The sequence below is a fragment of the Molothrus ater genome, chromosome 1 (genome assembly GCF_012460135.2).
Source record: "Molothrus ater isolate BHLD 08-10-18 breed brown headed cowbird chromosome 1, BPBGC_Mater_1.1, whole genome shotgun sequence".
Lineage (NCBI taxonomy): Eukaryota > Metazoa > Chordata > Aves > Passeriformes > Icteridae > Molothrus > Molothrus ater.
The window spans coordinates 34,172,159-34,187,135 of NC_050478.2; the positions used below are offsets into that span (position 1 = coordinate 34,172,159).

The following is a 14,977-nucleotide window of genomic DNA, read 5'->3' on the forward strand; positions in this document are numbered from 1 at the left end:
TACGAAAGGAAACAAAACAAACCAAAACGAACAAAAGAAACGAGAAGGGAAGGGGAGGGCACATGTTGGGGGGAGGAGAGAGAAGGGAAGGGATGAGTACTTTCCAAAACTTGGGGGCTTGCTGTTCCTCTTAGTGACTCCTGTCTCTTACAGATGAGTGAGTTTGGGCGCTTCCTGAATTCTTCCCTGAGAAGGATGGTGAGCGGTAAGGTCTGTGTATGTTGGATGTGGATCACAAGGTCCATGGTGGTGATTGTTGGCCATTGGCCCAGCCCCGCTGTAGTCCATGTTGGCAGAGGGAGGATGAGGGAGATGAGTTAGACCAAAGATGGAAGGCCCAGAATTGGTCATGGTCTCCACGTAGTTGCCCCCTACATAGACGGGGCTTCCCTGTATATGTGGATTCCCATAACCGTTGCCTTGAAGAGGATGAGTATCATATTCAGGTGTCACAGCTGCTGTCCCCGTGTATCTCTTTTGAGGAGGTGGGCAATTATTAAGAGGAGCAGTATACGATGCAGGGATGCCATAGGTATTTTGATGAGGCTTGTTAAATGGTGGAGGCGACTGGGGTTCGTAGGGGACACTGTTTACTAAAGAATGCATAGAGTTTAGATATCCCCCAGCAGCTGGAGGGACGGGGCTTCTGCTTGGGGACTGTCCTCCTGAAGAGGTCATCATACCCTTTCCCTTTTGATCCTTTTTGTATTTCATTCTGCGGTTTTGAAACCAGATTTTGATCTGTCTTTCTGTGAGATTGAGCAAATTAGCCATTTCTACCCTTCGTGGCCTGCAAAGGTACCTATTGAAGTGGAACTCCTTTTCCAGTTCTACCAGCTGGGCACTTGTGTAAGCTGTACGGGCTCGCTTAGAGGAGGCTTGCCCTGGAGGGCTTTTATCACCAGCACAACTCTCACCTATGTAAATCACACAAAGAACACAATCAGCATGGCAAACCTACACATGGCAACATGAGAAAATGGCCAACAACACCAGCACCTGGAGACTTCAGCTCCCAAAGGCAAGATGGATGCCCATGCGTGCAACGAGTACTCCCCCAAGGCATGAGCTCAGTTGTGCCAAGCTCCAAGCCTCGAAAGAGTGCCTTGACCTCATTAGTGTCACTGTATGAGTACACTCGCTTCCCCTAAGAATGACAGCATCCAACCTATCTCCAGCTTGGTAAAGAGGAACAAGGAAGGTTCAGGGAAACAGTGAGGTTTAGAAGCACTGAAACTGAACCTGTGCTGACATAGTGGGATCAGAGTCTTCAGGAAATAGCTGTTCTCCATATATATATATGTATATTTTATATATATACATCAGCTACAAATGCCTGAAAGCTAGATATCTACAATACAAAATTTTTAACATATAAATATAGAATTATCAGTATAGTGGATTTTTTTATCATGTCTGGTATATTGCATGAACATATGGTAGTGATTGGGAAGTATAATATGTATAAAGAAGAACATACAGTAGCTAGGCTTGCGTATAGGCATGGAGATATATCTAAATCTCACTGCTTTTTAATTAAATAAATACATGATATGGAAGGTTGAAAACAGCAGTCTTACCACAGCTTTAAAAAGCAGACCAGCAAAACATTTGCTAAAGTTTTGAACTCTATTTCCAAGGCACATTTAAGCAAAAAAGAGGAAGAAATCAGAATAACCTGACTTCTGGGCTTTGGAGCTAGCACTGGTGTTATCAGTTTGGGTTTCCTTGAGTAATAAAAGTGTTGATATACACTTCCATCTCTCAAATAATGTTTTATGGGCTGAAGTTTATAGCACTCCTGAATGATTTTTGTTTACCAGGCTTGTAACTTTGCCAATCAGCTTATTAAAATAGGAAGAGGTTCTGACTGCATGCAGGGCATTGATCCTGCCTGCACATGATTATGAGCTATTTTATTCCCGTTACACTTCAGCAGAGATAGGTCACTGTCTTATTAATCTAACAGCACCATGCCAACAAAGTACTCGGGACAAGCCCCTGGCTTAAGGCCTGGGCTGCTCCACACTGACATGATTTACTGAAGGGGGGATTACCTAAGAAATGTGATAGATGCTGGAGGGCACAAGTGGTTCTGCCACTAGGAAGCAAAGTCAGTTCAGATCCCTTCTGCAAGGCTGGGAAAGTTTTGTATGGGGTGTTTTTTTCACCAAGCTCCCCTCAGTGAATAAGCTGAGTGATGGCAAGCCCTTTCCAAAAGTTTCATGGGGTCAACTCAGAGGGTAAAAAAGCCCCCACCCTCCCTGAAGTGAAGGTGGGTAAGACAGCCCTCCTCCCCACCGGATGCACAGTCAGCCCAGGAGTACCCAGGGAGAGGGGAGCACGTTTCATACCTGAACTGGAACTGCTGTTTTTCTGCTTTGTGTTTTGCCGAGACTCTTTCATCCATGGGAATATCTGTTTGGACACGGTGGGTGAGTTAAGAGCTGGGCTCTTGGTGGGGTTGGCCGGGGCAGGGTTGCTGCTGGCATTTTGAGATGGTGAGGTGGAGGTCGGAGGTGGAGGCTGTGACTGCTGGGCTGGAGGCGGCTGCGGTGGAGCCTGTGGGTCAGCGAGGCTGGGGGGCTGGAGAGTCTGGCTGGGGAGGGTCCTCATGCAACTCTCACTGATGTCATTGGCCTTGTGGTGGGACACAGAGCTGCCGGGGGACTGGAGGGAGCACGCGGGGCGGTGGTACTCAGTTTCCACAAGTGATGAAGATGGAGGATATTGCTGCTGACTCGCATTATAAGTGAAACCATTTGCTCCTTGGTAGGGGTAGGCACCATAGATTGCAGAGCTGTCGTAGTAGGTCGCTTTTTGCATTTCGTTGTTTCCCAATATTTATTTCGCAAACTGACAGGGTCTTGACACCCTTGGAGAATAACATTGGCACCCCTCTGTCACGTGGCGCTCTTCCTCCAATGGCCTCTCCGGGCAGACCTGGGGTGTGGGGAGAGCAGAGCAGGGTGAAGAAATGGTACAAATCCATCTTACTTTCAATAGCTAAGTGACATGAAAGCCATAAAAGAAAAAGTGGTCAGCAATATTTAGCAGCATGACTTGGCCTCAGGCGTGGAGCATTTCGATATAAAAGCTGCCTGGATTTACTGGCAGCTACAAATATGTGCTTTGCTGCACCGGGATAGAGGCTTTCTAGGTTTGTTTTTTTATAATTATTTCTTTCTTGTTAAGGAACAGAGCGAGCGGGTTGATCGTTTATCACCAAGAGGCTGTTTAATACCGGTCTCTGAGATAAGGGTGATCGAGGAATTGGTAATGCAAAGGGGCTGGGCTATTACTTCAGTCCAACTCTAAGATCAAACCCCCTCCTTTAACCAGCGTTGTTTTATTTTTAGCCTTTCTCTCCTGGTTACGGCTCTTCATACAACTTCAAAGAAATATATGAGATGGTTCCTGTCTACGTGTGGCAGGGGGCAGGAGCAGGGTGGAAAGGTTTCCTAGGCAGGGATATTTAAACACCCCGGCCCCAAGTGATGGATTTTGGCTTGTCTATAAAATACTCGATAGGAAAATAAACCAAGCCAGCACCTTCTCCCCTCCGTGCCCGCACACCGCCCCGAGCCGCCCAGGTCACGCACCCTGGCAGCAGTGGTTTCTGCCAGGGCGAGCCCCGCCCGCCGCCCGCCGCCCGCAGCGGCTCCCGCTCGGTCCTGGAGCGCGGCTCGGGCCGTTCCACGGAGCCCCCGAGCCTGCCTCCCACTCGCGAGTGGGTCCGGCCTCAACTGCGCCCGGCGCCGCTCAAAGCCCCTCCAGAGAGGCCAGCAGGGGCGGTCGTTGGTTTGTTTTTTTCAGCAGTTATTTTCAAGACACTAACTTTTCGTGGAATCAGCCAGATCCTACCTGTTAAAACATGATGGATTGAGGGAAAAAAACACACCAGAAACCTGAAAAACCAGCGTTCATCTCCATGACCACGGCTTGAACTTTCCTTCCAACTTAGCGATAATAGGTTCTGTCTTGGAAACTGCTATGTAATTTGATGTATGAGGGTCACTTGGCTGGGGAGAGGGTGGACACAAACTCAGAGAATGCTTCTCCTGCCCGGGCGAATCCCTTCCCCCCCACCCTTCTTTTTTTTTTTTTTTTTTTTTTTTTTGGTCACCCATCCTCCTTTATTACTGGGATCCCCCACCCGCCCCCCGCCCAAATTAAAGTCTACTCGTCACCTGCTTGAAAATAACCAATTAAAGAATCGCCCGTATTAATGAGAGAGGAGACCTGTGCATAACCTCCGATCTAGGAGGTGTTTCCACACGCACTCACATTGTTCTCAGAAACTGAAGTGTGTTTCTCACCGTCCTCCTAACCCCTTGCTGGCAAATAACCACGTCTTTTCCGATCAGAGAAGGGCCTCCTTCCTTTTACCACTTTCCCTGTACTTCAGCAGCTGGGTATTTTCCCCCCAAAACATCTAACGAGGACAAATGCTTAGGGGCGAAAAGCCTTACACAACACAAGCACCAAACGAGCTCATTCTACGCCTTTCAAGTTATACAAGTTCTTAGAAAACAGTATTCCCTTTGTTAGATCGTAACAAAATGAAGGTAACACACCTACAGCAGGGCGGTTACCCTGTTATTGCGCTAATCAAGCTCTTTGGATGCTATTAAGCTAATAAGCCAATGGAGATCTGAGGCACATACACAATATCCAGCTCCTCGCCTCTCCTTGCCTGTGCTATCGAGGCCTGGTGTGATTTTTCTCAATTCCTTTGAAAGAGAGACTACAGACACCACTACCAGAGGAGAAGGAGGAAACAATCAGCCAGCGGTGATTTCACAAAGGCACCCGCCTTTCATGACCGCGACACCAAATATTTCACCTTCCTTCGGCCGCTGCGAAGTTTTGTGGCGCTGGCAGGACGGGCAGCGCGGAGCGAGATGCGGGGTGCTCTGCTCCCGCAGCTGCCGGCCTGCAGACAATAGGCAACTTTACTTGGAAGGCAAAATATTATTGGAGCTTCGGCTGTCTGCCAGCAAGTAAAAAAAAAAAAAAAAAAAATCAGATCCCGAGCTTGAGTTCGCCAAGTTAATCACTTCCTACAAAGTTATAGAGAAGCGGGGGTAACCTGAGGAGCGCCCGGTCATTCCAGGAAAAAGTGGGAATAGCGGGATTAAGAACGAAAACGATCCCGGTAGGGTCCTAACGGGAAAGGGGAGAGGATGTGGATTCACCACCCCAGCCGGTGCCTGGGATGGGAAGAGCTCTCCTCTCCCCTTCGAAGACAAAAAGGCAGGTCTTACAAACACAAATGGGCCCCCAATCTTTCCAATGCCTGTTTTATCGGCTCCGTCTCAGGTCTGTGCAATACACGGCTCTGCGCTTTACCAACTTCTCTCCCCCACCCAGACAGCCCAGAAACAGCATATGAAAATTGCTTGGGAAGGCAAGTCCGCTTGGTTTCCCCCACTCCCCACTTCAGCTCTCTCCTACCCTGTCCTTCCCTGCGCTTCCCCCTTCCCAAGCACACCAGATCTCTACCCTGTAACTCCCAACCGAGCCCCAAACTCTGACTCTAGGACGAAAAACCAGGCAGCCCCCCTGAAAGATTTCCTGAAAGATAAAGACAAAGTTGAGGGAAGGTGGGGGGTGGGGGGAAGAGAGGAGAGAGAGCTGCCTGAACACGAAGTGTAAGGGTATCAGTCACTGCCTGGAAGGAAGCCCCAGCTTGTGAACTCTTCTTGAACCGACATTTAAGTCTACGGTCATAAATCACTGGGACATAAACTCCGCCATTCACGACTGATAGCAGCGTATTTGTGGCCTGCTTACCTTAACTTCTGACGACTGAGGCGGAAGCCAGCATGCTCTCTCTCTCTCTCTCTCTCTCTCTCCCTCTCTCCCTCTCCCTCTCTTTTTTTTTTTTTTTTTTTTTTGGAGGCGACACAACCCAGAGAGCAGGGGCTGTCTGCCCCAGCTAGATCCCTGCGGCCGCGGGGTGGGCACCGGCTCAGCTCATCTGCAGCCGGCACCCCCCGGCCGAGAGGGGCGAGTCCTGCCCCGCACGGGATGGGGTCGATTGCTCCGCACACCCGCCTACCCCGCTCCCCTGACGCTTCCAGCTGCGCACCCTACCCCGAGCCGGTCCTCGGCGTACCGTGCTCCCCCTGCGCGGGGCACGGAGGACGGGGATGTTTCCCAGGGCTGCTCTGGGAAGGGAAGGAGAAAGAGGGAAGGAGGGGGGTGGGGGGTGGGGGGGGGGGGGAGTTGGAGCGGGGAAAATAGGAAAATATAAAAAAAAAAAAAAAGGAAGGAAGAAAGAAAGGCGGCCGCCTGGGGAAGCTTGGGGCAGGGTGGGGGCTGGGGAGGGAGCGCAGGAGCACGGCAGTGAAGGAGTGCGGCCCCCCCGCACCCGGGCGTCACCGAAGTCCAGGAAAATTATGCTAATGAAGACAAACGGCGCTCACAAAGGGTCGCTCTCACCAGCCTCCAGGGTGCTGCTGTGGGGGTTTGAGTTTGTCCCTCTTACCGGTGGGCTTGGGGGGCAGCTGCAGAATAGCCCCTGTGTCGCTCCCCACGGCCGGGAGCCCCGCACAGCCCCGGCTGAGCCCCGGAGAGGGGAGCAAAGCCCGCAGAGCCGGGGCTGGGTCCGGAGAGCCAACCGAAGCCCACCAGGATCCCCGCTCTGGGCAATGCTTTCAGAGCCACGCTGGAAATCATTAGAGTTACTAATTATTAACTCATGCATGCGTGAGCGCACACACACACAGATGTACACACAGACACCCCCCTGCCCCCCTCAAATATCCCCAGCGCCCGGGACGGGCACAGAGACGCTCACGCACGCACATGTGCTGCACAGACGGGTCGGGGTGCCCGCAGCACCCCGTGGGGACGCGTGTGTGCGAGCCTCGCGTGGACGCGGGCCCGGCGCCTCTCGGCTCGCCTTCGCCTTCTTTCCACGGCACAGCCGAGGAAGGCGCTGGCCTCTTTCCTCAGCGCCACGGGCTTTGGGGGTGGTGGTGTCCCCCCGGTTTCCCGCACCAGAAACACGGCGGCGACCGTGCGAACGAGAACTTAAACAAAGTTGCGGATCCTGCCCGTGTGGCAGGCGGTAACGGGGCTCGGGGCTCCGAGCATGAAGCGGAGCCTGCGAATAAAATCTAGGTGTAAACTTGACGTTACTTCGTTAATTAAGGCATTATAAATATAACTAGTCCGTTTAAAGCACGAGGGAACCCAGCGTCATCTTTAAACACAAACAAAGCGAGAGGGAAGCGAGAAATAAAAAGCACTATAAGGCTGGGGTGGCCTCTTACGCATACCAATGGTTTTTGTCATTTATGGCTATGCAAGATTTATGACTTCGTGCACCAAAGCTGTAAACAGAGCACTAAAACAGAAAACACTTGCTCCTTATGGCATAAGTGAGAAGGCACCACATGAAAGGGGAAGCGGCCAGCGTAGGAGGAGAGAAGAGGCAAAAATCCTTCGTATGCGTTTTGCTTCAAACAATCCTGTGAATGTTGCTTTGGAAGAAAAAAAAAAAGTCTTTTTAGTCAATAATCAACCCCACACTTTCTTCTGAAACTGCTGATCTGCCATTCGCCCACTTGCCCGGCCAAATACTGAGAGAGGCAGCGCTGCGCCCCGACGGAGCCCCCCGGACTGGCGAGGAGGATTTGGACAGGGAGAGAAAAGACGGGGATTGCCGAAACCTGCGGACACCGGGGAGCCTGCCGGTTTGGGGGGCCCCGCCGAAAGCCGGGCGAGTTTTTCCTAGGAGCGCGTTTCAACTTGGGAGCCGTCTCCAGAGGGATTTTCTGACTAAATGTCTGTATTTAAGAACGGGGAACGGGAAGCGGGGGGAGTTTTGTTTTTTTTTTTTTTTTAATGAAAGGATATGTAAGGATTTTAATCGTGAGAACCGAAGTGGTTCATAGGAATATGGAAGCGTTTCTTCCATTCATCTGACTGCCTGCAAAGAGTATTTTGCGAGATTTCTCCAATTAGTCCCATTTCCCCACGCCCCCCCCCCTCTCCCCAAAGAGGCAATTTTAAACATGAGAAGATGATTATTTTTTTTTATGTCTCCTATGATGTCGGGATAAGTGTCCCAACGCACAGATCCCCGCTGCTTTTATCTGCCTTTCCCTCCCAGAGGCCGAATATTTTCTTTCTGCTCCATTCCACGGAGAGAGATAGGGCTCAGCTCGGGGGGGGACGGGCAGTGTTTGGGGCTGATTTCTGAGTCAGAAATGACCTGCCTTTTCTCCCCGAAGAGTCCCACTCCGTGGCACTCCCTCCCCTCCCTCCCCCCACCTCCCCCGAATTACTATTTTCCGAATAAAATAATGCCTGTAAAACGCCTTGTCCTTGGATGCCCCGAAATGGAAGGAGGCAGCACCATAATTCACGGCTGCTTCTGGGGCAGCTCCCAGAGATGAAATAGCAAGGCAGGGAGTTGAGGGACAAGGGGGCCAGTCCTGAAAGTGGTGCTTGTCCCAGTCGTTAGAGTTAGAAGGGGATATCAGCTGAATTAGAGAAGGACTGGACAATCGAAGCTAAGCCGTGGTCAATCTAAATTGTTGTTTATATTTTCTAACACTAGAGAGGCAACCCACTCTTTGCTATTTGCTCAACAGACTGAAGTTATTTACAGAACTCGCCGAAATCCTCCTTTCCTCCAGAACTCTTCTTGCTTTCTTTTACTCTAGAGCAGGACTGTATTATTTATGAGCGTTTTAACTGAGTCAATATGCATCCAAACTGGGTCATAAATCAGAGGAAAGACTGCCAAGTAATTTAGCTGCAATTAAACCTTGGATTTTATTTTTGAGGCGCATTTTGGCCCATTTCAAAATACGGCAACGCCAGTGTTGGTTTTTAGACACACACATGGGAGCAAAAGAGCTCTCCTTCTCTTGCTGAAGAGAGAGAAGTGCTTCAGTGTGGCGAGAAGGGGCAATAAAATTTATTTGGGTCAGTTCTGCTTCGGGAGTCGCTTTAAAGAGCAGGGAAACGTGAGACCATCCCAAACATCACCCTGAAGGTCTCTGCAGAATGGCCGCGAATAGCTCCGAGTGGAAATAACCTTTTTTTTGTGCTCTCAGAGGAGTTTTTACCATCGTTCACTCTTCTCCCTCTCTCCCTCTCTTTCTGACCCCTTAGAAGACGAGTAATTACAAACAGCGCGTAACTGGACACAAAATGGCTCAACAGGAATAAGCGAGAGACATGGAACAAACTGGAGGAAAGCGAGTCCCAGGGCTCCAACCTTTCCCAAAGCCGGGGCAGACCGGGGAAACAGGGTTTCATTTAGCATTTTGTCCTCTTTGGATAGCCAAGTAATCCTTCATTTTTGTAATTTAATGTGCATTTATATCTATGCATTCACATTGATAAGTATACACAAATACTTAGATATTTATATATATGGATATATCTATATTTATGTATGCGACGGCATGGATATTAATTTAGAGCTAGTATCTGTTCTCCTAGAAGATACTTTCCATTTCTCTCCTTTTAATTCTCCCTTTCCAGATCCCCATTCAGAGAGGCAGAATAAACCTCCACATTTTCAAGGCTGATTTATTGTTAGAAGCCGTGGCTGGCTCTTGGTTCAGCTCCTTCTCACCGCGGAGAAATAAAGAGGAGCGCCTTGGCTCATTTGGGAAGGGGAAGCTTTGCCATAGAGCTGAGCACTCATGCAGCGCTCCTCGCACAATAAACAAAGTACCACTAAAGCATCATAAATAAAATGGCAGCACGATCGCACAGTCATCGATTTACGGAGCGGCAGCGGCCGAGCAAACACCCATAAAACAACAACCGCCGCCGCACACTCGAGCACGACCCCGACAGAGGAGCATCACACACCCCCCACATCGCTTTCTCCTACTTGCCCAAATACATAAATAAATAAACACACAAACGCACAAATAAAATAATAGAATAAAATTAAGGGGGGAAATATTCAAACACGGCAATAAAAGAGGCTTCCCATCTCCAGCCGGTCATAAATAATGGTAAAATGGCAATCGAGGGGCTGTAGCGGAGGCAGCTGGCCATCAGCAGCCGTATGGGATCTCTATGGAGAAAAATAAATAAAGAAGCAAACTCTGCCTGCTCTGCTCGCTGCAAGGGTAGAGTTGAATATTTACCACAGCAAATTGAAACAAAGGGGGAAGCAGCCTGGCTCCGGGTGCACACACACCCGCACGCACACACACGCACTCACTCCAGCCTCTGCTACTGACCTTTGCCTCGAACAGCAATAACTCACCACATAAATGAACAATCAACGGAAATACCTTAAAATAAAATCCATCCTTTCTAACGAAGCATTTCGTCCTCTCGGCTCGACAATAACCTTTCCATAAGGAACGAAAGCTGTCAGCGAAATGGCCAGCTCTTGTGGGGACGGTGATGGGGGCAGGAGGGAAAAAAAAATAATAGAAAGCAGTGCTTGCTCTGAACAGAAACTGGAAAAGCGTAATCGCAGACGGAGCCAGACCGGGTCTCCACTCCAAATGCCACAATAATGCGCTGTATTATGTGCTCACGTGGTCATACGTCAACTTAAATCCTTTTATTTGAAATAGGGAATCATTGAAGGAACAGGGTTTCTTAGCGCGAGCCTTCGCTTTTTAAAGCCTTAACCCAATATGTTAAAGAAGAGTTTTAAGGGAGGAGAAAAAAAAAAATCTAAGAGATGCAGATGACTACGGAGGGAGATTGGTCTGATTCTCTTTCCTCCCACACCAATATTTCTTTACACAAAACCCCTTGGAAGGTAAGAGGAATCCTTATAACGCTGCACTTAGATACTTAGCCTAATTAACCGGCGTTGGCTCCCGAGGCCCGGCACTCTGCTCCACGTCGTCGCATGTCCTCTGCAAGCCCCGAAGAAAGCCCAAATCTTGATGCTATTATTTCCAGCCCCCTTCTAAACGGGACGATTACCAGCCTTCCCCCCACCCCCAGCTCCCTCTACCCTGCCATTGTACAGGGCTTGCTCAACTCCCACACGCTACATCAGGGCTCCTGTAGAAACTAAAAAGACCTATAATTACCTGACAAAGGCAAAAAAGAGTCTCTTCTAAGAGGCTAGTTGATTTTTGTCCTCGTAACACACTATGAAGAATACACCTTCCTTCACTGGCGTGCCTCTGAATTTTGCAAAATCTTTTGGGACCTTGCTGTTAAACCTGTGCTTACGCATTTCCTATACAGCTAGTTTGAGTGATGCACAAAATTATAGGTTTCTAGCGTTGGAAAAGGAAAAAAAAAATGGGGAGGGGGAGTTCTTTGCCTAAGGGGAAAAAATTAAGGAAAAAAGAAAAAATCAAAGTTGTATGTGGCCCCTGAGCCAGGCAGGTTCGCCTGTGTGTGAACCCATCACATCTTCCCTGTAAGATTGTTTAACTTGTGCTATTGACACAATAAGTTAAACAAACAAAAGAAACCCTCCACTCACATAACTTTTCTGGAAGGAGTCAAAGTAAATCAGATAGTTCACGCTTTTACCGTGCTCCTGGTTCAGTTCTGTGGCTCCAGCATTGTGCATCATCATGTGTACACCCTTGCCCAAAATCCTTCCACCATCTCCCATGAGCTCAAAGAAGCTAACTACATATCCCCTCTTACTGTTTCACCTACACTTCATTGAACAGAATGGAAGGAGATTTCTTTTTAAAGATGACTTTTAGTGTTACCGTAAGGTTTGTTAGTGACAAGCCTTATTATACTCTCTCTTGAGTTGTAAAAGTGGGCCACTGGAATGTAAACCCATTCGTAACAGTGTACAGTAGTGGCATTGCAGCAAAGTCAGCGTGACGTTACAGCAGGAGAAAACTTTACAATTTTTCACATGGAAGTGACTAAGCTTGTACCAGGGTATACATATATTATCCCTCACTGGGAACTGGAATAAAAACTACAAATGCCCCAGAAAAGAGGGGGCATTAGGCACACTCGACATGCCCGAGTCTGTAACTATCAGCTTGCCTGGTAACTCCACAGCTCTTATACTTATTGTAAACCAAGGCCGATATTTGCTTGAGGCGGATTCACGGCTCTTTTAAATTTGGTGCGTTTGCATCCCATAGAGGAAACGCACAGAGAAGTTCTTCTGCAACAATGAAACTGAAATTAATGGGGAATGGAGCAGATGTTGAAAAAAGCGAAACAAGTCTTTCTTGGGGCTGTTGTAAAAAGTTATCGACTGCTTTGCGTCAAAAGTAGAAAGATGGCTTTAGAAGTTACAGTCTTGAGCAAATAGAAACTACAAAAGCAATAAATCACAATCATAAGTCATCTGAAATGCCTTAACGCTAGCTGTGGCTATTGGCTTCAAAACCTTGTTTCTGTGAACATCTTTATTGGTATTAATGGTCAAGTTAATCCTAAAACTACTGTTTAACAATTAACTTGGTGTATATAGTGGGGAAACTAATTAATTCTTAAGAAAAGTAACTTCTTGACGTGTGAATACCTTTCACAGAGTGTGCTTTGGGAAGGCAGAAGGGGGAGTCTGCCTAACTTTGTGCTGTCCTGAATTGCAGCTGAAAATTATTCTCTTCGCCGAATTTGGAGAAAGTTTTCTTTGCTCTAGTAGCGTGATTACGAGGTTTCAGATGCAAATTCAAATGATGCTGCGAGTCGCAGGCGCTAGACTTCCCTCGCCACCCCATTTCTTGCTTTGTTCCTGTTCCCGGACACTCAACGTTGTTTACCTTGATGATTTAGAGACCCGAAAGAGTGTTTCTAGTAGAAAAAATGTGGAGTTTATCAGTAGGTGTACTACTTATTTTTCTGTGCTTTATACACATGCCTTGGAGCTGAGATTGAATTCCAGCCTCAGTAACAACAAACAGATCTGAGTTCATAACGTGCCTTCATTAAGGGAGACCCTTTGTGCCCGTTCTGGCATTAATAGCCAATCTTAGCATTAATGCTATTTGAAGTTACCTTCAATATAATTGGAGTTAGAATTTTTACTGTGCTTCAAGTTTACTTTTATGCCAGTCGGTAAGAGGTGTGCCTATCACTCCCATGTGGAGATGAAATGGGAATCACCCGTACGATATAAGTACTTATTTCCTCACTACCTCGAAAGATTTGCAATCTGCTGGGGTGCAGAGCTGTTTACCTACATCCGTGCGCCTGATAAAGTTGGTCTTTGATCATTCCCAAGTAGATAAAAAGAGCAGCGTTATCGACTGTGCCCTTGCGAGAGAAGTTCTGCTCAGAGTCAGCTGAGTCTGCCGGTGTTGGGTCCGCTAAGGAATCCCAAATATCTCTGCCCGCCATGCTGTGGGTACATGCCACCGGAGGAAGGTTCTTTCGTACCGTATTTTCGCTTTCAATTTCCGAACGCAAGCGTGAATAGACATTTGCAGAGCCTTTTTGTAGTTAAGATTTAAGCAGCTCATTAAGCCAACACAAAGAGCCCTTGTAGTCCTGTAATTTATGGCCGCTTTTAAAAGGTAGTAAAATACACTAATTGTACATCAACATCCAAAAAGGAGCAGGTAAATCTAGCAGGAATTTGAGCTAATTCTATGTAATCCTCCCCTCTCGACGGCCGGCATACAAAAAAAAAAAAAATTTGTCACTATGGAAAGCATTTCTTTTCTCCTGCCAGAGGACCAAGCACATCAAGGACTTCAGCAACTCCGAACCACCAGACACCGACCTCCACTCAGTGCAAAGCAGGCCAGGACGGACAAACAACCGAAATCTATTCGCGAACCATTCTGTTGTATGCACGCAGACAAAAATCAGGTTTTCTAACATCCCCACATGCACTTCTCGTTTCCAGGACCGGCTGCGGAACTCCTCGAGGAGGAGGCGAGCAGACAAGCCGCGATAAGCAGCCATTCAACACCGAACTGGCTCCAACCCTCTCTCCCTCGCCTTGTGCCTTTGATTTCGGAAGGAGCTAAGAACGGACAAAGAAATTCTCTAACTCTTTCGCTCTTCAGATGACTTTGCATCCTTCCTGTCCCCAATGCCTTTATAAGGATGGCGATCACTCAGGTCCCGTACACTTCTTTGTCTGCCCAGACACGCGCATTCACCACCCACGGAAGATGAATAGAGCCAATCCAGAAAAAAAAAAAAAATTCCAGCTAGGTTAAATATTTATCGCAACAACAACAAAATCTCATTCCAGCAGTCTTGTTCTTCATGCAGGTACCAGGCAAATCGCATTCTTACAGCCGCCACCGGCGCAAAAAGCAGCGGCCGCTGCCCGGCTCTTACCTCCTCCAGCTGCGCAGGGTTGGGCAGAGGCGCTCCCGGCTCCTTCCGCCGCCCCGGCCGAGCGGCTTCGTTTCGGGGCTCCCTGTAAACAAGCAACAAACAGTGCCTTACCGGGGAGTGCAGGGGGAGGTATTTTGCTCCTTCATTGGCAATACATGGTTTGCCGGGTGCGCTGGGAGAGCCCGGAGAGGGGCGGGCGGGGATGGAGCGGGCTCGGGCTCCCGCGAGGAGCGTGGATTCCCACCCGGGTGAAGAGCACGGGGAGCTGAGAAATAAAAGCGTGCGGTTGTTTTGGTTGGTTTTTTTTCCTTATTTTTTTTTTCCCTGTAGACAGCTATGCCTTCTGTCTCCAAGTGTTTGGAAATATTGTCATTCCTAACTCTTGTTACATGAATGTCTGCTTTATTTTCCTCTGGGAAACCTTTGTTTAGGATCATTTAATCAAGAACAGACATTAAACACAAGTCGTGGTGTTCATCTCTGCTGAATAAAACTCGGAAAGGATTCCAGTTTAAATGCGGGGCGTATTGTGGTTGGGCTTTTATTCAAACGGTTAGCCGGGGCCCAATCCTGCCACCACAAGCTCACTAAGAGACTAACAATTGACCTCAGCGAAGCGGGATCGGGCCCAAATGCCTAAAAAAAAAATTCACCAACACAACATACACACGAAGAAAACAGCAACGAAAAAGTCGACATCCATGAAAGCCATTGACGAAGGGGAAAAAATTGGGCTGCTTCT

The 14,977-nt window shown here is 48.3% G+C and overlaps 1 protein-coding gene across 1 annotated transcript; it reads right to left on the bottom strand.

Moving 5' to 3' along the window:
- On the bottom strand, positions 1 to 14,267 carry HOXA3 (homeobox A3). The gene is made up of 3 exons (XM_036406341.2): positions 14,236 to 14,267; positions 2,355 to 2,943; positions 1 to 917 (listed from the first exon to the last, which is right to left on the bottom strand). Exons 2-3 carry the CDS (start codon positions 2,824 to 2,826, stop codon positions 148 to 150), a joined length of 1,242 nt encoding a protein of 413 aa, XP_036262234.1. The 5' UTR covers positions 2,827 to 2,943; positions 14,236 to 14,267; the 3' UTR covers positions 1 to 147.
- Positions 14,268 to 14,977: the final 710 nt, after the last annotated feature.